This window comes from Garra rufa, chromosome 1 (genome assembly GCF_049309525.1).
Source record: "Garra rufa chromosome 1, GarRuf1.0, whole genome shotgun sequence".
NCBI lineage: Eukaryota > Metazoa > Chordata > Actinopteri > Cypriniformes > Cyprinidae > Garra > Garra rufa.
The window spans coordinates 38616301-38641916 of NC_133361.1; the positions used below are offsets into that span (position 1 = coordinate 38616301).

Here is a 25616-nt window from a genome sequence, read left to right on the forward strand (position 1 = left end):
AAAATCTCTATGCCGCTGACATTTAAATTAGTCAGGAGACATTTGTGGTTTCCCTTGTGCGCTTCCTCCATCTTGTTGCCTGAGGTTGCACACATCAAATATTAACCGCTGTGTTTTGTACCTGTGCTGAAGCCACAACAAATGGTCTCCCTTAGGCTGAAAATGTCAGAGAAACCTTTACAGGCTCTTATTTAGCTCCTCCTGGGAATTGAATGTAATGGCAGCATTTGGCCTCTTCATCTCCTGATTTTCTGGTGTCAAATTCCCCTGCTGTCCATTTCAAGAATACCTTTTATAGCTAGCTGACTGTTTCATCCGGAAGCCTTTCATCTCTTGAACTTTTGCTCTCCGCCGACTTGGTGGGATTTAGGGATGGTCAATAGATCTTGGATGTCCTGAATTCTTCATTTCAAAGAAAAGATTCCTGTGTCAGGTATAATGAGAAGAAATAAATTACAAACTGTAATGTCATGTTATGATTAGGTTACTATGGCTGGTGGTCATTATGGTGGTCAACTGATGATTAAGTTACTTTTTAACCACCAGCCACCATAATAACCTTCCATAATATGATCACCCTGCTGAAAAAAACAATAGAAACCATCACAGAGTTTGTAATGGTTTTACTGGTTTTAATGGAAACTGTAATAAAATTGGTGGCTTGTTAGAACCACTCAGTCCTAATGGAATATGTCCCAAAACACATACAGGAAACTATTTTAATTGGTTTTAATTGTTAAACGTTGATGGTTTGTAATGGTATTCATAGTGGAAACTAGCCTGGCTAACGCCAAACCGCGTCATGACAACGTCATGATTCGTGGTCTGGGAACCACATGTTCATTTTCTCGTATTTGAGGCGTGGTTTACGAATGCCCAGAGCCGTTTATTGGGCGCTACGAATGTCTATCAAATGTGGTTTAACGCCAAAAGTTGCTCTTTTTTCAAAATAAACTTGCATTCTAAACTACTTAGAACACTATCTAAAGCTGCATCGAAAGATAACTTCACGTCTGCTGCCATGTTGGATCCATAGTTATAAACAAACTGCTTCGGTGAGTCGCATAGAAGGCGTCATCGTCTTGCTGCTCCCTCCCCGTTCTGTGATTGGTTCCCTATCTGAGGTGAAAATTTGGTCCATGGACTCCAGGCTGCCTAGCAGCGTGAATAAAATCGCGCTGAGCGCAAGGCAGCATGGGAAGACCCAGGCTAAGTGGAAACCAGAATTTCTGTGGCGGTTTTTTTTTTTTTTCAGCAGGGCAGACATTAAAGGATAACTATTGCCAAAATGCAACCTGGTTTTTTTTTTTTTTTACTGTAAACGAGACAAACATATATCTAAAAGCATAATTACGACAAACGAGCCATTTTTGAGATTGACCGTGATTTCGTTTTGTGGTTAATGGCCGGTGAATGGGAATACTAGGGGCATAAATTTGAGCGCATCAAAATCGATATTTTTACAACACTAAGAAGGCTCGACACACCATGAAACTTTGCTCGAAGTATCGCCTGGGTCTCTACACATGAACTCGAGCATTGAGAACATTGTTTGTGTACACGGAGTTTACTAAAAAGAAAGGTTTTGAACAACTCACTTACACTGTTTGGGTTTCCGCTCGCAGCCATCTTGCCAGTCAAGAAGTGTCGATCTCCGAATGCGAATGAATGTACTCCATAGGACGAAATATTAGGCTTATATGAGGCTCTTTTTACAACTAGAAGGTTAATATTGTTTTTCACTAGCGACAAAACAACGAATTAGCTGTGCATTTATATGGAAATATGCTTAAGGATCTATCCATCCTCGCATTCGGAGATCGACACCTCTTGACTGGCAAGACGGCCGCGAGCGAAAACTCAGACAGTAAAAGTGAGTTGTTCAAAAACTTTCATTTTAGTAAACTCTGCATACACAAACAATGTTCTCAATGCTCGAGTTTATGTGTAGAGACCAAGCGGCAACCTCCCGCTCTCTCTATTGAAACCAACACGGAAGTGACTTAAACTGCAATTCATCGACTGGCCGCTAGAGACTGGCTGCAAAAGGGAGTCAGTCCCATTGACTCCCCATGTTAAAATGCCCAACTTTACAGCAGAAAAAAGTATGTTTACAACCTGGTTCAAAAAAATTGTTTTTAGTCTATATAGCTAGTTTTGCCCTTCATGTCAACTGTGAGGGGGGTGATTTTTTTTATAACTCATCCGTTTAAGTTATATTAAGCCTTAAAGTTCAGCATAATTAAGGGCGTAGCCACTTGAGTGACGGGGGATTGCCGCTGCAGTCACCACTGTCGCGCTAGGCGGGCGTGGTTTCAGCAACCAGCTCCACCCACGTCCCGCCTTTTTGCCCATTTTTGATTCTCCGGGAGGGACGCGAGGTGACGCGATTCCAAGATGGCGACGGCCGACTCCCGTCCACTATCCATAGGGACCATGTGACGACACTGTGCTTTATCGCCGCCATTTTTGTGTCCGCGCTACCTATTTCAGTCTATGGTCACAGCAGCCAAAACTACCAGAGGAAGATCAACAAAACTCCTAGAATGTTCAGAACAAGGATACAATATGCCCGGGATCTGTTATTCCGTTAGCTGTAACAACAATCATCAGAAAAAAACCTAACTACAGTTTTATTCGATCTCAGCAGTGCTTGAAGTGGGTCGGTGTGCATATAGCCTTTAGCGTACCAGTGTCATTCACGCAGGTGCTTTTCACAGCAAGGGTGTTTTTTTTCGGCACAACAAGAGTAGTGGAATAATAATTAATTATTGAATAAGATTGTGAATCAGTACATTATAACCAAAATAATGCCTTAAAATGAAAAGAAGCATTTGTTTTGCGATTACATCATTTTGAACCGATCAACTCGTAAGTCCAAAGATTTAGTAAACAAGAAAGCAATCGAACAGCAAGTTCAAAACAGTGCTAATGCAGAGAATAGTGACTTACAGTACATCCAGATGCCGTAAATTATTTGTTTCAGTGTGTATTTGGCTTAAGAGCAAGATTATGTTTTAGATTATGCAGTGTTTAGTGAATTATGAAAATTAAATAATAAACGCTAAACTATTGTACTACATAGCGTTCGTCATTGCAACGCCTGCAGTAAAGTATATACATGTAAAAAGGTTCTCAAAAATAATCATATTTGTTTTGCTAAAACTATTTATATACAATTACTCTAAAAATTATTTGTCATACAAAAATGGCACACAAGTTACACACAAACCATCGTCCCGAGTAAATGGTACCATTGTGAATTGTGACTGGCTGCACAAGTGGTGTAATAAACTAAACTAAAATGTTATTGCAGCCATATAGCTTGAATGAATACAAATGCATATTTTAAATAAAGAAATCTCATGCTTTTGGTACTTGAATTTGTGCTTCAATAATGAGATCCAGGTTTAGAAATACACAAGACGTGAAAGACGTCTTCCCTCACCCTCAGGTAAATTCTATGTTTTCTTGGCTTGCTGGATGTTGGGCTTATGCTCAATAATCACATTTTTTTTTTGCATTCGCCAAAACTAATTTGCCGAAATCTAAGCGCGGACTGTAAGGGAATTAGTGCCGTCAGCGCGAGTCTTGTTCGCTGTGAAGTAGTGACCAGGATTCTTCAGGGTCTTAAAGCCTTCATCGAGCGACTACGTTCACAATAATTTACACTTTTTGTCCTAAACATACAATCAAGTCAAATACACAGTGTGGGAAGTAGTAGTAAAAAGTAATTTCTTATTTCAATTTATTATTAAATCTCATTTAGATGCGCTGTGTCTGTTGTCATATCGGACACAAATATGGCGGCGAGCATAGCGGAAGTGACGTCTTTGGTATCCATGAATAGGCTTCAAAATAGCGCTTCAGAATCCTACAGGTGACGTCACGGATACTAGGCTATGTCCATATTTTTTACAGTCTATGGTAGAGACCCTTGCGATACTTCGAGCAAAGTTTCATGGTGTGTCGAGCCTTCTTAGTGTTGTAAAAATATCGATTTTGATGCGCTCAAAGTTATGCCCCTAGAACTTCCGTTCACCGGCCATTGACCAAAAAAAGAAATCACGGTCAATCTCAAAAACGGCTCGTTTGTCTAATTATGCTTTTTAGATAGAAGTTTGTCTCGTTTACAGTAAAAAAAAAAAAAAAAAAAAAACAGCCCAGGTTGCATTTTGGCAATAGTTATCCTTTAATGATAAACCGTGTAACAGACAAAACCAAATATAGCATTAATGACAATGGAACATTTACTCAAGGGAAAGTTTGATAATCAATCCAGACAATCTGTACCTGCGTACCTCCATCCATCCATTCGTTCACACAGAACGCGTTTTTGCATCAGCTACTATTCAATGCTTGGCGCAGTGGTTTTCTGAAGTAAACATGCTCCAGTCTAGACAGTTTTTTAATTGGTTTGCCTCATCTCACAGCTTTTCAGCGATTCGCACATGAGTACCGCGAAGCTGTGTGAAGGTAGGCTATCTTGTTAAACTTTTGCTATTCAACCATAATGAACCAAACAAAAGAAGTTGCAATATCATTTGTCTGCAACACGTGAGAGAGGAGCTAGGACGGATTTTTTCCGTTTTGAAAGCTGTAACTTAAATTCTGCTGTACTTTTGTAAAAAAACTGCTTTGTACTATTCTTCATTGTTACATTTCACGTTAAAACGGAAGGGAACGCGTTTTATGTGGGTACATTAGCTTTTAAAACCATTAATGAACTGACCCTGTGAACATTCAACAGGTGATCACTTACTTAAGTTAGGCAAGAAACATCACAATGTAGCTTCAATAATAATAATAATAATAATAATAATAATAATAATAATAATAAAACATTGACTAACGATATCTTAAAATCAATAGGTAGGTTCATCGTACAGTTGGCACAGTGTTTGGGATGAATAGCCTCTCAATTATGTGTCTATAGCGCCATCATTTGTATTGGAAGGCTAATTGTACTTCTCAGAAACTTTTTTCTACTTTTCTGCTTTAATTAGATTAAATGCTTTCGGAAACTGCATATCCTCATGGATCTGGATTGCATAACTTTATTAAAGTTGCTTTATTTTTTCTTACTTTAGCCAATCCTAAATTTAATAAGTGATAACTGTAATAGAGAAGTCTACGGTGGCCGAGAGAGGCCAACGCGCTGCAAACAAGAAAACACATGCAAACAGAAAAAACGACAACAAATTAAGAAAACATCTTCATCAGTTTGACAACACAGGCGCTGCAAATCCTCGCAACGCAAACAAATACGGAAACGCGGAGGCGCGCTGCAAATTCTCACAACACAACCAAACTCAGAAACGTGCTGCGAACACACGAGGGCGCTGCAAACTAACAAACGCGCTGCATATACAGATCTGGCCATTTAAAATGCGCGCGGGAAGTAAAGTGGTCTCGCGTGACGCCGGTGTATTCCAAAGGAACACGGAAAACACATTTACACAGGAAAGACATGATCAGTAGGGGGCAGTCATGTAACGCACAGAACTAAAGCGGCAGCAAACATCGCTCTAAGCTAAATGTGTAGCCTGTTTGTACGGTGACCTGGAGAGGACATCTTCTTCGGACATTATTCGTTTATATTCGTTAATTTTCCTATCTTTTCGATCTCTTTTAACATTCAGAATCTAAATGATAAATGCTGAAATGCCATTAAAGCTTTGATTAAGCTGTATGGCTGGGATTTTTACTGGAATGCAGTTATTAGGTTGAATATAACACACACACACACATACTGTCGTTTACAATATTTACTAAATATATGGCAAATAGCATATACAGAAAGTTATTTAGGTTAAGCGATTCACAATAAAGAAAAAAGTAGAGTTCTCTATCTCTAATTCACACATTATTGTTATTTATTATTAGGTTATTAGGTTATTATTATTATTATTATTATTATTACTATTATTAGGTTATTATTATTTAAATAACTGGTTAGGGGTATTTATTTTTAACGCCTGACAATTATGCCAATAAAGTTTTGACTTTTTGATTGTATTTATCCCCGTGTGTGACGATTAATGAGCATATGTCAAGCATTTACAGAATCATTTACATCAGGGATTCTCAACCGGTGGGCCTCAGTGATCCTCCAGGTGGGCCGCGAGATGGCTTAAAATTAATTTAAATATTGTTCTAAAATGAGCAAAGCACGCCTCTTTCGTGTTCTGTGATGGATTTATTTGGACTCGGCGCAGCAAGCCTCATCGTACTGTTAAATACAGACTGAACGGCGGCTCAAAACTACTAACTTATGCACGCAAGCGTCATTAGATACCTGCAAGGGACCAGAATATGTGAGCGGAGTCGAGCGGCAACATTTTCCCCTTACACGCTCCGTGCATTTACTGGCCTAATCACTCCTCTCCGGGTTCATTATTTACCGCTCCCGCTCCACTCCTCGCTCACTGATATCAGAAACACCGCTCCGCGTCAAAAAAAATCAGTATGTTTGAAATATAACAGTCATGTTCATAACATATATTAAAACACAAAAAATAATAAAATAACAGGAGAGTTTGGAACACTACTGTGCAAACTATGTTCCTACCACATGCCAAACTAATAACACTGTCAGCATAAAAAGAGTATAATTTCTGCTTTTTGCAGTGCAAAGTTTGTAATGAAAATAATACGTTTTCATCGTAGTTATTTCTGCTCATCCGAAATCAGATACCATTACATTTGTTTCAATGCATTGCTTGTGAATAAGTGTTGTTCACCTAAAAATATTCAGTATCTAGAAGGAACAAACTAATTCCTTTTGAACTGTAATTTACCGCTCATGTCTATTGCCGTCATCATAACCTTCACATTCTTTCTTCTTCACATTCGCACGGTCCACAACGGAAATGTTTCAGGGGGACCTCAAAAAGTGACAAACTCATCTGGGACCTGATTATTTATATCACTATATTACCTGATTATTTATATCACTATCACCTTTAAGTGATATTATACTATCAGTAAAAGGCGATAGTTCACCGATAACACCTCTGCTCTGACCAACAGCCACTGAACAAATAATCAGGTCCCAGATGGGTTCGTCACTTTTTCAGGTCCCCCTGAAACATTTCCGTTGTGGACCGTGTTATATGCAGCGCGTTTGTGTGTTCGCAGCGCGTTTCTGAGTTTGGTTGTGTTGTGAGAATTTGCAGCGCGTTTCCGTATTTGTGTTTGCGTTGCGAGGATTTGCAGAGCCTGTGTTGTCAAACTGATGAAGATGTTTTCTTAATTTGTTGTCGTTTTTTCTGTTTGCATGTGTTTTCTTGTTTGCAGTGCGTTGGCCTCTCTCGGCCACCGTAGAAGTCTCATATTTACTAAACTGATCTACATAACACCATAAACCATCACCACATTTACTAAGCATTAGATATAAAGTGAAGACCTATTCCAGGGGAGCCCCAACTCGGTCAGGACCTAATCTCTGCAGGACACCGGCCCTCCAGGACCGAGTTGGGGCTCCCCTGACCTATTATAACAACATTTTTTAATCAAGTTTCAAAGTGAATCATCAAGAACATCAATGAAAATACTATTGAGAATTAGTAAAGTAGAACTCCAGACTGACAATAATAATAAAAGATTTAGTTCACTCCAGTATCATTCCAGAATTAAAAAAATCCTGTTAATTTACCCCCATGTCAAGATGTTAATGTCTTTCTTTCTTCAGTAGCAAAGAAATGAAGGTTTATGAGGAAAATATTCCAGGATTTTTCTCCATATAGTGGACTTCGATGGGAATCAATGGGTTGAAGGTGCAAATTGCAGTTTCAATGCAGCTTTAAAGGGCTCTACATGATCCCAGCCGAGGAATAAGGGTCTTATCTAGTGAAACGATTTGTCATTTTCTGAAGAAAAAAAGTTACATTTATATACTTTTTAACCACAAATGCTTGACTTGCACTAACTTTGCGATGCACGTTTATGACTTCGCGCATTACGTAATCACATTGGAAAGGTCAGGTGTGGTAATTTTATTTTCTCCTCCAACTTCAAAATCGTCCGAAATCATTGTTTTACCTTTATTTGTAAAGTGCATCTGACTTCTTTTGAACTTTTGCTTTGTAAACACTGGGTCGGTACTTCAGCCTATGTAATCCGTGATGTTAAAGGTGCTATAGAATGCATTTATACAATATTTTAAATTGTTCTCTGATATCTACATAGAAGGTATATGGCATAGGAAAGGGCAAAAAATCTCCAGAAACGGTTTTACAGGTCCATTTACAACCCTAGGATTTGTCCCTAGAATGAAATGCTCTGTTATTGCCTTATTTGGAAGCTTCATGAATATTAATGAGCTCTGCTCTGATTGGCTATTTCACAGAGCTGCTCATCTCTCTAGCTGGCACATGGATAAAAATATATATTTAATTAGGAGCTCTAGCCGCTTTTAATATGTGGTTTGTTGAATCTGCCGTTTTGAATCGCCGACATTTTACTCTCATTACTGTGATGCATGTGCTCTGTGTAAAGTTATAATGCAGAGGGAGTGCTTACTTACCACACAAGTTCAGCTCGGGATAAATCATTCGCCATCATCAGCGCAGTTATTTCTCCATCATTCACCATCATCAGCGCAGTCATCTCTCTGTTTATGTGGTAAGTGAAATCTTTTGTACTGCAATGTAACAGGCTAGCGCTAGCATTAAGCTAACCGTGTCCCAGTGGCTTGCCTTAATTTACTGATGTACTGACGTTACCGATGATTGGGCGATGCAAATGTTGTGGGCGTAACTATTAACGATCTCGGGAATGTTGCGTAATAGTCTGTGTTATGTTGGAATTGACCTATTTTTCGGTGGTCTTTTGCAAACACTAGATTTATATAAGAAGGAGGAAACAATGGTGTTTGAGACTCATGGTATGGCATGTCCATGTACTGAACTGTTATTATTTAACTATGCCAAGGTAAACACAGTTTTCCATTCTATGGCACCTTTAAGCTAGTGCAAAACATGCATTTGTGTATATTAAAAGTATATAAATTTGTACTTTTTTAAAAGAAAATTACAGATTGATTCACTAGATAAAACTCTTATTCCTGGGATTGTGTAGAGCCCTTTGAAGCCGCATTAAAACTGCAATTCGGACCTTCAATCCGTTGATGTCCACTTAAGTCCACTATTTGGAAAAAAGCTTTAAAAAGAAAAAAAACTATTTCTTTGCAACTGAAGAATTAAAGACATGAACATCTTGGATGATAAGGAATTGAGTAAATCATTATATTTTTTTTTGTGGAAGTGAACTAAACCTTTCATAAGTGAAGAAGACATGAAGAGGTTGGCACACTAAGTCATATACCAATTAATATCTTTATTAAAACCTTTTCAGAACAAATAATTTACAGTCACAGGAAGCACATCCACCGGATTCATAAAAACAATTGTACAATGTATAATAGGCCATCAGTTTCTTAGTTTGATTTCTCAGCCCCATCCTCCTTTTTGTTTGTGCTGTCCTTGTTGATGGGGAAATCCAGGGATGTTCTGAAGCGGATGGGAATGATTTGCTCCTCTGTGGACTCGTCTTTGGCTTCTGGTGACTCAATATGCAGAAGTCCATCTTCTCCAAGTGAGCAGGTCAAGGAGGTTGGATCCAGGTGGTCAGGAAGCTGCACACTTTGAACAAATCCTTGTGGTTGGGCTTCTGCGACGTGAGTGGTGCTGGAAGAAGATGAAGAAGCTGTCTGGGCCTGCTTGCCAGCCATCACCTCCAGGCGCCCTCCAGATACTGTCACGGTGACATCCTCTGGAGAGAAGCCCTGAGTGTCCAGAGTAAGAGACACGTCTCGCCGTTTGTTCTGCTCTGTGTTGGTGCTGAAGAGCCTTGAGAAGGGCCTCTGACCATCTAGAAGCTGGAAGAACTCATCAGTGAGTTCATTCATCAAGGTGTCTCTGATCTCATTCCTCAGGTTCTGCATTATGTGGGCTCTGCGGTGGAGGAAGTCCTCTCTGAAGCTGGAAAGAGCCACACTGCGCCTGGGCCACAAGAAGTGAGAGTTTGCAAAGAAAGGGTCGTCCATGAAGAGGCTCTCGGCAGAAGACATTTCTCTCGTCTGTTTGTCTGAGCTGTGTTGTCTTGAGGGCTTGTCTGTGCTCTCAGAAGAGTGATCTGCCTTCTTCAGGTCCCTCCAGTTTATATATTTCTCCAACAGGCGTCTGGAACCTCCCACTGCTGGTCTTTTTACACCAGTGAGGTCATGAATAAGAATTTGATGCTACAAGTAAACAGAACGTCCAAGATGCTCATGAGGCTATAATAGGTTTGCAGTTGTAATTTGATTTATGGGTCGCCTGTCACTTTTACTGTCCCACAGCCAGCACTGGCCTTGGTGTCTAATTTGAGATTGCCCACTGCCTCCTTAGTCATGCACAGAGAGTGAAGTCACATGCTAATTTTACACCCTATGTGTGTGCGAGTGTTTATTCTGTCCTTCCCCTTATCAGAAGTTGCCTACCGTATACAAGAGCTATGCTCACTTTAGTCATGATGTATTTTCCTAAAAGCAGGAGATATATATATATATATATATAATATATATATATTTTTTTTTTCATAAAATTAAATTAAATAAGATTACATAAGACAATAATATAAGGGAGAATACAAAAAAAAAAGACAAAATGTGACTTGCTGTGTGCTTAGATCAAAACATTTAGTTGTAGGCCTATTTATTTAAATTAATAAATAGTACTTAAAAGTACTTTAAATGATCTTGTTTAGTTTTTTTTATTTAAACCAATCACTTTTATTTCTTTCTGTAATGCTGAATAGGGATGTAGTAAAATAAAAAAATGTTTGACGTTGTGGCTTCATAACATTACAGTTGAACCACTGATGTCACATGGACTATTTTATCGTTTTATGTCCTTACTACATTTCTTTCTAGGTGTTGTTGTCTATTCAGGGTCAGAAAGCTCTCAGATCTCATCAAAAATATCTTAACTTTTGTTCCGAAGATGAACAAAGGTACATTTTAGAACAACATGAGGGTGAGTAATTTCTTTTCTTTTAGTATTTAGAACTTTATTTTTCTTTTAAGTTCACGAAACTGACAAATTTTAAATAATCTAAGTAAACAAGTTTAATGAACTTGTTTCTTTTAATTTAGAGGAACTTAATGTTTTGCTATGCTAATTTAGCAGAGTTTCTGCTGGGCTTTTTGAGGGGTTCCTATAATGTTTTACGAGTGGATCATAAGCTTAGTTTGAGAACATGTATACAGATATTAAATGTTGTAATGCCTTACTTATTCAGTAACTTCTATTGTAATCATTAGCATTTACCAAATTAGCTAGCTAGTTAAGTTTCACTATTAAAAAATATTTAGGTTGAGATTGCATTAGGCTATAATTTTAAGTTAGCTTACTGAAATATTTTAAGTTAAGAGCAATTAACATGTACACTCTTAAAAATAAAGGTTCTTTATTGGCATCAGTGGTTCTGTGAAGAAGCTTGAACATCCATGGAACCTTTCAAATAGTTGAAAAGGTTCTTTAGATTTTTAAAATGTTCTTTTTAGGAACTGTTCACTGCAAGGTTCTTTGGGGAACCAAAAATGGTTCTTCTATGGCGTCACAGCAAAAACACCCTTTTGGAACCTTTATTTTTAAGAGTGGAAGATAAAAATCTGCCACTTCTGTTTACTTAAACTGAATTTCTTAAAACTTTTGTTGTAACCGATTACCTTAATTTTTTTTTAGGTTTTGCTAGCTTAGGTTTACAGCATGGCCCTTGTTTGTCTTGTCCATATATGAGTCAAGTGTCCCCCTCACATTCCCCATGAATGAGGAGTTACCCTGTGTGTCAATCCAAAAGGTATTCAGCTGACACAGGACAGAAGCTTCTTAAACACGCAGAAGGAAGAGCAGACAGCTGTGCCATGACCGCACATCTATATTTAACACACAGATATATTTATGTATGACAGTTCAGGCTTATGACACATGTATTCAAAACTACATTCTAAAGGAAAAACAGTTTAAAGCAAAAATAATTTATATAAATGACCCTGTTCAAAAGTTTACATACACTTAATTCTTAATACCTAACCTTTTTTTAGTTATAGTTGTTCATGAGTCCCTTGTTTGTCCTGAACAGTTAAACTGCCCGCTATTCTTCAGAAAAATCCTTCGGGTCCCACAAATGCTTTTCACCATTTTGGTGTATTTGAACCCTTTCCAACAATGTATGTATGGTTTTGAGATTCATCAGTTGAGGACAATGCAACTATAACAGAAGGTTCAAACACTCACTAATGTTTCAGAAGGAAACACAACGCATTAAGAGCCAGGGTGTGAAAACTTCTGACCAGAATGAAGATGTGTACATTTTTCTTATTTTGCCTAAATATCTTTTTTTTTTCCATTTAGTACTTCCCTTACAAAAGACACTTACATGTTTCCCAAAAGACAAAATAAGTTAAATTTACCCTGATCTTCAAATTCAAAAAGTTTTCACCCCCTGGCCACTATTATTTTATAGCTTTTTCAGTTTAGTTTCAAATTTGTTGGCCATTAATCTAAACATTAATACGACACATCCTTCACGATGTTCCCCCAATGTTTATGGTGATTATGGCCTGATTTTGAGGTGGAAAAATTATTTCTTTAAAGTTCACTAGTATCATTTTTTATAAATAAATAAGTAAATAAGTCAAAATGCTGCACAAACAATATCTATTGTGAATATATACAGTATATTAAATAACCAACATTGAAAATCTAGTGTTTGATAAGTAGCAAAACAGACTTTAGGGGGCGCTGTTGGCCAAGTATGAAAGCATTACCACACTTCAAGCCTGTTCGCATCTGAGTGCTGTGCAGCTGTTTGCCTCTAGAGGGGGTCTGAGGATCGTCTTAATGTATTTCTTGCATCCACTCCAGAAATTACTGTAAAATTATTTAAAAACCAAACAAACTTGGTGTCTCTGACATATTCATGATCATATATGCATACAAGATAAAATGAAAAAGTAAAATGAATCATAAATTCATGACGTAAAGATTTGCAGGATATTTGCATGCATGCTATTTGAATATACACAACACATATTAAAATGCATACTGTAAATATAAGTGCTTAAAACTCAAAACATACAGACCTATCGTACAAACATCATATGGGTCTTCCACTGGCCCTGCCAAAACTTTGCTTTTAGTATGTCCCAGCAGGGAAGGTTTTTCCCTCTGTTCACATCAGAGCGAAAGAGGAAATCTATTAGCCTGACAGCTCCCCCAAAAAGCCTGGCCGCAACTTCTCCCCTGAGACCTTCCAACTGACGGCTTGCAGGAGGAGGGAGCGTAGTGACAGGGGAGAGGAAAGAAGAGCGAGAGACCGAAGCGGAAGTGGCAGCGGGTGGGGGGAGAGAAGAAGGGGTATGAATTAGGCTGCAATTAGCTTTGAAGATTAGCTTTTGAATTAGCTTTTTTCCCCTGAACACGTTCATATTATAGAGACTGAATTGAAACCAGTCAGCAAGTGTTTCATCTTGACAGTCGCTGTAATGGTGCTGAGACAGAGCAATGAACTAATGCTGCTCATTGTAAGGCAAGGTCAGAACTGTAGGGAGTTAGCGCTTAACCTTCAAGGCCTACGAGCAAGGGCTTACCCATACTAAAAGAGCAGAAAGAGGCAAGGGAGGGAGACGGCGAGGAAAAGTGGGAGAGATTTTTTGTCATTTGCAGCAATAGATGAAATATGACTGAAGCAGTAACGCTGTCTCTACGAACGCATAAGTCATATGTCACCGCACTGTTAGTACTAGCATACAAAGCAGGTTAGCGTCAACTCACTGTCAGAAAAACACCACAGCAATGATGCAGGATGATTATGAACACAGGCATCAGGCTTATTTCAAACCAGTGGATTTCAAGCAGAACTAAATAAAAATACTTTGTAAATTAGATTATTATGATGCAGAAGTATTGGTTTAAAATGTATCCAAATTACATTTGTTTTTGTCTTTTAAATTTAATTTAATTGAATATTTAAATTCAATGTTAGGAAAGGAAAACAGGGGGGTAGTAGTGGAACAGGATTTTTTTTTTTGGAAAATGACTGATAGTTTTGCCAGGTAAGAGTGTTACTCCTCGGCTGGGATCGTGTAGAGCTCTTTAGGGGGATTGAAACTGTAATTTGGACATTCAACCCATTGGTCGCCATATTTCATTATTAATTAGGCTTATATAAGGTTAGAATTAGTCTAGTTTATAATCTTTTGGACTTACCATTTTCATAGAATCTTTTTTGTTGGTGGTGGTGGTGGTTATTTCTTGAATCTGACTCATAATCTGGCATGTTATGCATTTTTGAGAAGTTACTGGGGTGTAACTTCAACAGGTGGAAAAAAGGAAACATTTTGTGTAGCGCAGTACAATATTTCTATTCAGAAATCGAATAGATCGATAGATAGATGTTTTTATTAGCTAAACGCCTTTGATTAAAAACATGTTTGCATGGTAGTGCTGGTCGATATATCGGTTCAAATGGTAAACCAGTTTGAATTATGCAAATGGTATGAAGTGTCTAAGGCATTTTTGTATTAAAACACATACATTTGGTTGTGTTACGCCTGTTGTTTACTCTACTCTGGCGTGTTCGACTTTAGAAAATGCTGCAGACCCAGTTTTAGTTCCAAAACTCTGGGGTTGTGTTTCAGTGTAAACTCACCAAAACGAACACTTTTAAAAATGAAAATGGGGTTTAAACAAACCAGGAAGTGAGAGGGGTGATGGCAGGAGCAGTTGGTTTGAGAGTGAGGGCAGGCATGAGCCGCCGGTGAATGTTCTGAGATGAGACTGCGGTGACTGCCATTCTCACACATTTCACTTCCTCTCATGGCTAGTCTTGTCACGCAAACCTCACTCTCAGATCATGCGATAAGACAGTCAGCTCTTTTCTCGAAGACCTTCGCAGTTTTTCATTGGACTTTCACCAGAATGTCGTGTGAACCAGGTATCAGATCAGAAACAGCTGCCTCTAATTTATACTTTAACTGTACTCAAACTTTTTGTGATGCTTGCTCTTATTGTCTTTTTTTGGGGGGTCAAGTTTTTTATTTCTCAGTCTTTTTTTCGGTTGTTCCTTGAGTCTGACTCTGAACACTGACCTGCAAAACAAAACCTCAACATTTTAAACCATTATTTACTATTATTTGTTTTATTATTTCTCCAAATGGAGTTTTTGTCATATTTATCTCACAGTTTTGGCCTCAAACAAGAGCTAAGTACACACACACATACAGAGTAACATCTGGTCTGGTGGCTTTAGATACAGGCCCATTAGCTGAGTGGTGTCCAATAAACCAACAGTTGCTCAGATCTCAAGATTTCAAGAATTCCTGCCTTGACCTGAGAACAGCTGCAGTCTAGAACAGATCCTGTACGTCTTTCACTCTTAGATATATAGAAGGCATTCAATGCAGCAGCTTAGACACTCCCCTGGATCCCTAAACAATTGTGTGCATATAAATGCGTATGACTGAAAGAGTCAAGACAGCAAGAAAGAAAGAGAGAGAGGCGAAAGAGGAGAAGCGCAAAGTCTAGAAGTCAAATGGGAGAGTGAAAAGAGGTTTTATGGTCATTAGCGGTGTTGGGGAAGCTACTTTAAATGCTTGCCAAGCTGAAAGCTACTCATTATTTCAAGTTGTTAAACTACAGACAAGCTGCTGAAAAAGTAGTTACTGTACAAACACAAAGTAGCAAACTACTTCAGAGTTACTCAAGGTGCTCAGCTACTGTCTTGCTGTTATGCTCCATGTCAAAAATGGGCACAGTTTGATTTACACACATTTCCACAGTTCTTTTATCGTAAATAACAAATAGCTTGAAACAAAGTACAAAATAACTTCAAGTTAAAGAGGGAAGTCTGTTTATGTTTTTCATATCACATCCTCAAAGCCAGTCAAAGTTCAGAGGTGTATTCATGCCAGAAATTTCTCATGACCTTGAATACTGACATGCTCATCAAAGACTGAAACTTCGAAGCCTGCCACTTCCTGTCTCAGTACCTACATCCTGTATTTTCACATCATAACCCTGAGTTACCACACCTAAGTGGGTGGCACATTAACTTTCGTAATGCGCTCTCATGCCGACTTTCGTAATACGCTTTTCGTGCACTTTTGGTGATGTTTATCTTCAAAGTGAGCATCCCGGGGCCTTTTTGTGTTATTATTCACTCTTCGCTAATGGAAATTTCATCTTTCGATTGAACATTACGAACAATATTGACATTCAGTACAAAACACAACCTCCGTTTTGTGGCAAGTGTACAAACAGAAGGCATAAAATCGTTAAATTAAACTCTCAACAAAATAGTATGTGCTATCGACCTTTTCAAACAGAGTGTTTTGACCTCTAAGCCATTTTTCATTGCTGACAACTTACAGTTTGAACAGTCTTTTTTTTTCGAAGTCTATATTTGACCAACCAATGTGTACAATATGGCTTGTTAGGATTTAAGCAAGCATATACAGCTCAATGATGCCAGAAAATCAACTAAAGTAGATGCACCAGAATATAACACTTGCACAAGCCAGGTTTGATAGCGAAATCTAGACGCATTTAAAAACTTTTCTAATTGAATACAAGCCTAACCATCTACCCCATTCCCATATTTGCATCCTTTCTCTCTCCCTCTCTCTCTCTCTTTCTCTGATCCCCCATACTTCCTGTTGTGCTGGCTAGACTCCATTGGCAGATTTACAACTGTGGGGTCAAAGTTTTACAGCAGCCTCATATAAATCTTGTTCCACCCTCTCCCCATGTGCCCCTCTCTCTTCCTCACAGTCACAGTACCCAACCCCCAGCACTTTCATGTGTCTCCATACCTGTGTGTGGTACTGAGAGAAGCACACAATGCAGTTGCTATTTATTAAGCTAGGTAGTTTTAACTCTTGCAGTGCTTCTGTAACATTCACTGATTCATCTCAGTCGCAACTTCATTTTATTATTCTGGAGGGGAGAGCAGGGATAATTATAACACTCAATAAATGTAACATTGTGAATAATTTAAAACACAACACACTCAGAGAGCCCATAGCAGGTATGTTAAAGCAAAATCCAGTCATTTACCTCAGGAATTACCAAATGTTTTTGTTAGCTAAACCTTTTTGACCTAGAATTTAAAAAATTTAACAACACCTTGCATGTTTATGGTAATGCTGGGTGATATACCGGTTCAAACGATAAACCCATTTGAATTACACAAAAACAATGATTTTTTTTTTTTTTTTTAAATGGCAACTGGTACAAGTGCCCAAGTACATAGCATTGGTAATTGAGAAGAGATCCCTGTTAACAGCACACACTTCTGACTAATGGTTGGAAAACTTTTAAGCCTTGTACAGACTGTCAGCCCAAATCAAATTTGTATATATCCTCATGGAATCTGATTTGATTAACTGACTGTCCACACCATAAATATAGATACCCCATTCGAACATTCCAAGCACACAGATGCGTCCGCTATCTTGTAACTTAACATCATTTACCATGGATTTGCAGACCATTGGCTATGCAGGATTGTGGCATCTTTGAATATTCATAGATTACTATGGTGAATAACGTCAAGTTGACCATTACAATATGGCAAATGGCTTATGTATAGAGGCCTATAGAAACAGTCGCTAATGATGCATTTATGTATACATATCTATGGTCCACACTGTATATCGCAACTGTTCATATCCAGTTTTTGTGTCCATAAGAGCTCTTTCATTTTACGGAATGTGCGTTGGTTTCTATGGCAATGCCATTGCATTGTTATGCCTACGCTAAAAACAACAATAACAGCAATACAGTTTGCAATACAGATGTTGTCTTACGATATGACAACATGTTGTGGCTACGCTGGATTAAATTTCATTTTATGAGGCAGCGGCAAGATGCGGGATGCTGGAATGTGCGCCTTCCGTGCTGCCGTCGCCTATTCAAAAATTAAAGAGGTGCGTTGCAGTATAGACGTTTTTCCTGAACGTGAAAGTCACGCCTGACTCTTAACCTGAAGAATGCTTTGCATTTCCTAGTCAAATTAGCGTATATTCCGAGTGTCAGGCTTTCCTTGTGTTTCTCCCCCCTTGACTATGAATTGGTTTCTCCTATTGTTCTCCTCTGGTTTTGCTGGTTGTGTATGTTTCACCCCATGCCCATGTTTGGTGTTTCCTGTTCGTTTGTGTAATCTGCCACACCTGTTTTTGGTAATCTGCCACCCTTTATAAGTTGTTTGTTCCTGACTTCTTTGTCCTGTCTTAATGTTGCTTGATGTGTTTGTTTTCCTTTGTTCCCAGTTTTGATGTATTAAAGATTTTGTTTGTTTTTTATTCCTGGCTCTTTCTTGTTTCTCTCTGGCTCCTCCCTCCTAACATCCTGTGACACCGAGTTGATAATCTAATGTTAAACCTATTAAAATGTTTTTAAAAAGCACATGGCTCCATAGTGCCATTACTTTACAATATAGCAATGAACGTCATTTGTCAGATGTGTGTGTACATGACACGAACCTGCCGACGTTAACTACATTAAAAACAGATTGGGGCTATTTGAATAGGTTCCTATGGAGAGAGGAACAGAAGAGCATCCAATCTGACGTTAGAATTCGTAATGGAGGCGCTCATTGTTAACTCAGGAAAAAGGTCTATATTGTCTTTTCACGCTTGACGTGCAGTTTGCAACAACACAAGCTTGTTTCTGCAAAGACATTCATTATGTTTTCTACCAAAAATGTCTGATGTGTTTACATCAAGCCACATTCGTATGTGGTTTGGAATCCTATTCAAATCGGATTCCTGGAAATCAGTTTCAGTCTGACTGGTCAGATCAGATTTGGCCAAGCTTTTTCACATTTTCACACCACGTAAAACGTAAACACGTCAGACGTTTTTTGTGGAAAACATATAAATGTCTTTGCAGAAATAAGCTTGTGTTGTTGCAAAATGCAAGTCAAATGAGAAAAGACAATATACAGCTAGTATACACACCTTTTTGAGTTTTGAAACCAGCAGAGACGGCTGCACAGAATAAAGTCGCACATTTCAGCTTCCTGCATTTCTGCCATTGCTTTAGAAGATAAAATATAATACAGCACGATGGCAGCATTATCATATCACAAGACAGCATCGCTAACTATATTGCTGTTATTGTTGTTTGTAGCATTGACATAACAACGCAATGGCATTGCCATAGAAACCAATGAACATTATGTGAAACGAAAGAGCACTTATGGACACACAAATCGGATATGAACAGTTGTGATACGCTGTGTGGACAGTCAGTTATTCAAATCTGGATTCTATCCGGATATGGACAAGAGCGGATTTGGGCTGACAGTCACACATTCCAGCTTTCTGCATTTCTGCTGCTGCCTCAGAAGACAAAATACAATCCAGCGTGATGGAAACGTTGTCATATCGTAAGACAACATCTGTACTGCAAATCCTTTCCTTAAAAAAAAAAATGCGGCAGTTAGACTTGTAACCTGAAGGTTGCGGTTTCAAGTCTCAGGTCCGGCTGGTCTATGAGGGGGGTGAATAACCAGTGCTCTCTTCCACCTTCAATACCACGACTAAAGTGAGACCATTAAGCAAGGCACCGAACCCCCAACTGCTCCCCGGGTGCCGCAGAAATAAGGTTGCCTACTGCTCTGGGTGTGTGTTCACTACTGTGTGTTAAATGCAGAGTACAAATTCCAAGTATGGGTCACCATATTGCCCTCCAAAGGCAAAGAGCAGTAACTACGCGAACACTGAAACTGAGAAAAATGCCTTTAAAGTTTTTACAACAGCTACTCAAACATGTTGACACTCTTGTTTCTCTGAACGTTTTTCTGAAACGGGACAAAATTGAACCAGGAGACTTTGCCACAAGACAAAACAGCTGTCACAAAGTCCATTTTAAGCCTTAACTCAATTTTGACCAAATGTGTAGTTACTGCGTTTTGCCTTTGGAGGGCAGCATACTCGTCACACGTCACATCCTTTCCTTCCTCAAATCAAATATGAAAAGTTGTGATACACTGGACAGTCAGTTATTCAAATCAGATTCAATCTGGATATGCACAAAATGTGATTTCGGCTGACAGTCTGAACAAGACTTAAATATGATCAGATTTCAATCGGATCTGGGCTGAGTGTATGAACGAGGCTTTAGAACTATTAGTAACACACAAATAATTCTCTAGCTGGACACATAAACCAATTGTAACTGGCTGTTAACAGAAGCCAGAGATGCTGAAGATAAATGCAAAGTGGAGAAACTTCTGTAGCAGGTAGATCAACTCACAAAATGGACAAAATATAGAAAGAAAATTCTAACCTTCTGAACTGGGAGTGAGGATTTTATATGAATGCATCTCTGAGGGGAAAGTATTGTTTTCAGAAATGTTTAGATGGCATTTCCTTTTCATTTTTCCTCCATACACTAATGCATATTGATGTAGTATTTAAAAGAGCTGATTTGTTTACAGCAGTAACCAAGAAAACGCTGTATTGCTGCTGTTTCATAAGCACCACCTGCTGTTAGAGAGTGAATTCTCGTTTTCATTCAGTCTGTTTGCTGTTTTTGTTTCATTCAGATGTTTTGTGTAGCTAACTATCACAAAGCTATGGTCAGATCATTCTGTTTTTGCTTTAAATTTTGAAATTATACAATCTAATTTACTTTAAAAACTACTCATGCTATGTGTAGCATGTTTTTTGGATCATTATTAAAATGCTCTTTTCAATAAAAAGAAAAATAGTGAACAAAAACAGTTTTGAGTAAGCAAGTAAAATTATCTTTCCTTAGTAGCTTTTTGATTATAATTTATTAAGAATATGTAATCTCGCATGTTTTGGGGCCTGATTTAGTGGGAATACAAATCTGTGTTCCTCACTTAAATCACTGTAACAGCTGAACATGCAGTACAACCAAATATAAAATATAGAATATAATTTTAAGTAGTTAAAAAATGTAATTATTGAATTTAATTCACTTTAACATTTTTTACATTCTGTATTTTCATAATTGTACAGCATCTGAATGTGAATCATCCTTTGTGTACTTTAAGTTGAATTGCTTCTGACCTGATTAAGTTTTACATTTAAATGACAGGAAATAGCTGCTAATGTGTCAAAGATGTTGTAGGATAAAGATTACATATCGTCAGCATAAATGAGCAAATAAAAAAGAAAAGAAAAAAGTTCTACAGTTACCCCTGCTCTCCATTAAACCTCTTCATTGCAATCTTTTTTTGACACAAAAAGGCTTAGCGCACCCAAAAATATTAGCTGCTGCAACACGATCAGTAGTATGCAGAGCGAATGTCACACTCGGCTTTACGGCTTGCATCAGCCAACAACAAAAAAATCGAGCCATATTTCACTAACCCACTTTAAATCTCCATTAGCCTTCCCAAGTTACTGTTACAAAGCAGTCGGTAGGAGACTAAGCCGAAACCCCCTCTTTTTTGTTCATGTCGTGCCCACATGCGCACACGGAGCACAAATCCAAAGCAGATGCAGCGTGATCCCTCACATATGCACGCTGACACACAGACTCTCACCGCATGTAGGATCGATAAGGTGTATTGATTATACCTGGTGCTGACAGGCCCTGCTGCAACTCTGCCTGCTCTGATCAATTCAGAGCTGCACTGGGATGGCTTGAGGTTAATTATATTTATCGAAGCGAACGACTCAAGGGTGTGTGTTTTGGTGTGTGTATGTTGAAACTCATAGGCTTAGACAACACAATATCAGTTTGAATGGGAGACTGGGGTTTATTTGAGTTATTTCGTATGTATCTTTGAGCCCAGAGGGTGCATGAGCGCAGGTGTAGGATTTCATAACTCTGCAAGAGTGTGGATGTATTTGAGTATATATGCTTAGGACTGTGTGTTTATTGTCTGTTTCCTTTGCATTGAGCTTCATTATTGTCTAAAGGTCATTTATATCATTTTTTTTAGCAGTAAAAACACGTTGGTGTTCAGTTCCTCATGCAGTTGTGCTGTGTGTCATGTGACGTTCATATTAGTGGGCATTGCTGCATGCTGTGGTTAAATGGTGCAACACATAAGATAAGCACACTGGGAACTTCTTTCTTTTTTATGTTATGCATGTATGTAACAATTTCACAATTAACACAATTTCCTCAAAAATATTAAGCAGGACAAATGTTTTCTATATTAATAATAATAAGAAATGCAAATCAGCCTATTAGAACTTTGATCAAAAATAAAGAACAGCCTACAATTTCCTAAATTTCAAGGTCACTGCTTAGTCCTGTTTGAAGTTATAACATGAGTAGAAGGGCAGTTTTTAAGCATATTTCATAAATGAATTGCATTCTGAAGCACAGTACAAAAATAAAGAACAGCCTACAATTTCCTAAATTTCAAGGTCACTGCTTAGTCCTGTTTGAAGTTATAACATGAGTAGGAGGGCAGTTTTTAAGCATATTTCATAAATGAATTGCATTCTGAAGCACAGTACAAAAAAACCTAAATGAGATATTTGAAAATTAGAGAACACTTACATATACCTCCAAGTTATTGGTGTTAATCTGGCACCTGGTGCCTTAATTATATGACAAACCCTATTTAACTAGCAGCATTCCTCCAATTTTCACTGAGATTGCAAGATGGTGGGCTGCTCTAAGGTGACTCAAACCCTGCCTCAGGAGGTTGTCCAGATGAAGGCCAATGGGATGACACTTTCAGCCATTGCAAAAAAATTGGTCATTCCAAATCTATGATTTCTCCAATACTGCATGTTTACAATGACACTAATTCATTCAAGTCCCACAAAAAGGCTGGTCATCCACATAAGACAAATGCACAAGAAGACAGGATAATGCAGAGACTCGGTGAATGAGAATGGGGAATCGGTTCAACACTGCAGATGGAATTGCTAGCCAGTTCAGTGATGAATAGAGCAAGGATTTGTCTCTGCATGTTTAAGAGAAGTCTGACTGAAAGTGTACTCTACAGTGACCAAGCCTCTCATCAGCAGAAAGATCAAAAGGCTAAGTTCACCTTTGCTGAGGAGCATGTTGTATGGAGACTAGAAAAAGAAGAACTAGTCCAAAGTTCACTTTAAGTTTAATTTATTTGGGTCTGATAGGAAACATTTTATTTGGCGTCCAGCTGAAGAAAAAAACTGAAGCCCAAGTGCATAAGGAAGTCAGAGAAAGTTGGAGGTGGGAGTGTCATGGTTTGGGGGATGTTTTCTGCAGTTGGGTCTCTTATACAGATACATGGCAGCGTGAATGCAAATGTTTATCAGAACCTCCTTCAGCAACATGTGGTTCCTTCCCTGCAAGCGTCTCCCAATCAGCCTGCAATTTTCATGCAAGACAATGCCCCCGTCACACTGCAAATAATGAACACTGAACATTGAAATAATGAAATAGCCCAGCCAGAGTGCTGATCTAAACCAGATTGAAAATCTCTGGAAAATCATTAACGATAAATTTATGGCTAAGAAACCCATTACAGTTACCAAAATATAGAAGAAAGTGGAAAAAAGAGTGAACCATGATCACACCAGTGCAGTCTGAGAAAACTAGTGATGTCCTGCGGCCACAGATGTGCTGACGTCATTCAACGCAAGAGCCTCTACACTTCCTATTCATTTCTCACAGCTGTAACCCTCCATCGGGTATAGCTGTAATCGTCTTTTGTGCTACAGTGGTTACTGTTCTCTAATTTTGATCACTGTGCTTTCCACAAAATAAAGGTTTTTGTTGAAATGCCTTAGATATTTTGTCAGACATGTCAGTGTATACCTACAGCCAATATTCCTTCAAATTTTGAGCTATGATGATTAACAATATTTCAGAGAAAATCGAGTATTTATAGAACTAACCTCTAATTTTGCTTTTCACTGTATATGCTATGCTAACACCTAAACACTGACACAAGTCACTTTTAGTACATATACACATACAATTAAAAAAAAATATATATATATATATTGATGACTCAGATTTTTGTCTAATCAAATGATCTCTGGAATGAGAATGTCCCGCCCCAATAGTAGCAACTAGCAAGTAGCAAATAATGGGGTGCGTCTCAAGTGCAAAACATAAACCACACAAGCCTCGATAAATAATGAAATGCGACAGAAGATTTTAAACTTTTTTTTTTTTTGTATATTTCAGCATAAACACACATAACCTAGCTCCTTATGTAGGTTTTGAAGCATGGATGCTGGTTTGAGCTGGTCTTTAGCAGATCATGAGCTGGATTAAGATGATCATATGCTGGTCATAAACTGGTTTAAGGTGATCATGTGCTGGTCCTGAGCAGGAGCTAGTTGCTTAGGACCATTTTAGGACAAGCACATGACCAGCTTAGACCAGCTTAAACCAACATCCATGCTTCAAAACCTACATAAGGAGCTAGTTGCTTATAGCACCATTTTAGGACAAGCACATGACCATCTTGAGCCAGCTCATGACCAGCTTAGACCAGCTTAAACCAGCTCAGACCAGCATCCATGCTTCAAAACCTACACAAGGAGCTAGTTGCTTATAGGACCATTTTAGGACAAGCACATGACCATCTTGAGCCAGCTCATGACCAGCTTAGACCAGCTTAAACCAGCTCAGACCAGCATCCATGGTTCAAAACCTACATAAGGAGCTAGTTGCTTAGGACCATTTTTTTGGACAAGCACATAACCAGCTTGAGCCAGCTCATGACCAGCTTAGACCAGTTTAAACCAGCTCAGACCAGCATCCATGCTTCAAAACCTACACAAGGAGCTAGTTGCTTATAGGACCATTTTAGGACAAGCACATGACCATCTTGAGCCAGCTCATGACCAGCTTAGACCAGCTTAAACCAGCTCAGACCAGCATCCATGGTTCAAAACCTACATAAGGAGCTAGTTGCTTAGGACCATTTTTTTGGACAAGCACATAACCAGCTTGAGCCAGCTCATGACCAGCTTAGACCAGTTTAAACCAGCTCAGACCAGCATCCATGCTTCAAAACCTACATAACCAACTTATTTACAGGGTAAACAGTTAGTGAACACATCTAGTTAACATTTATAATTAATATTTGGCTGAAATGTTGTAAGGACATGTACCAGAACAATGTGTATAAAGAAAAAAATAATATTGAAAAGAAATTCAGGTCCAGCCTGTTGTTGATTAATACCAGCGGTGACATTCTACAATGTTGTTGTCTGTTGACATTGTAGTCATGTCACTTTCCCAGGATACACGATATTATGAGGTCATTGAGATGCACCCATGGTGTCGTTGCCTAAACAAAGGTGACAATATGTCTTACCAAAACTTCCTGCTTGAACAGGAAGTACATCAACACAGGAAAGAAAGATTTGTCAAGTGATTTCAGTGGGTCTTTAAGACACACTTGTATCTGAAGAGACATAATACTAATGCGTGCACATGCTAAATGTACATGCTAGCTCTGATAACACTACAATGTGTTACATAATTCAACTTTAGGTTAGTGCAGAAATCGAAAACTTTGGATCAGATTCATTCATTTTTCCAACAAAGGTTTTTTGTGGGCATGTCTGTGCTTTTAGAATGGCCTGAGGTGACCCCGGGTTTCACTTCTCATTTCAGAGGGTGTTG

The 25616-nt window shown here is 38.5% G+C and overlaps 1 protein-coding gene across 1 annotated transcript; it reads right to left on the reverse strand.

Moving 5' to 3' along the window:
* Positions 1 to 9319: 9319 nt before the first annotated feature.
* Positions 9320 to 10116, reverse strand: hspb9 (heat shock protein, alpha-crystallin-related, 9). Its single transcript, XM_073835489.1, has one exon. It carries the CDS (start codon positions 10070 to 10072, stop codon positions 9440 to 9442), a length of 633 nt encoding a protein of 210 aa, XP_073691590.1. The 5' UTR covers positions 10073 to 10116; the 3' UTR covers positions 9320 to 9439.
* Between the last annotated feature and the right edge of the window lie 15500 nt (positions 10117 to 25616).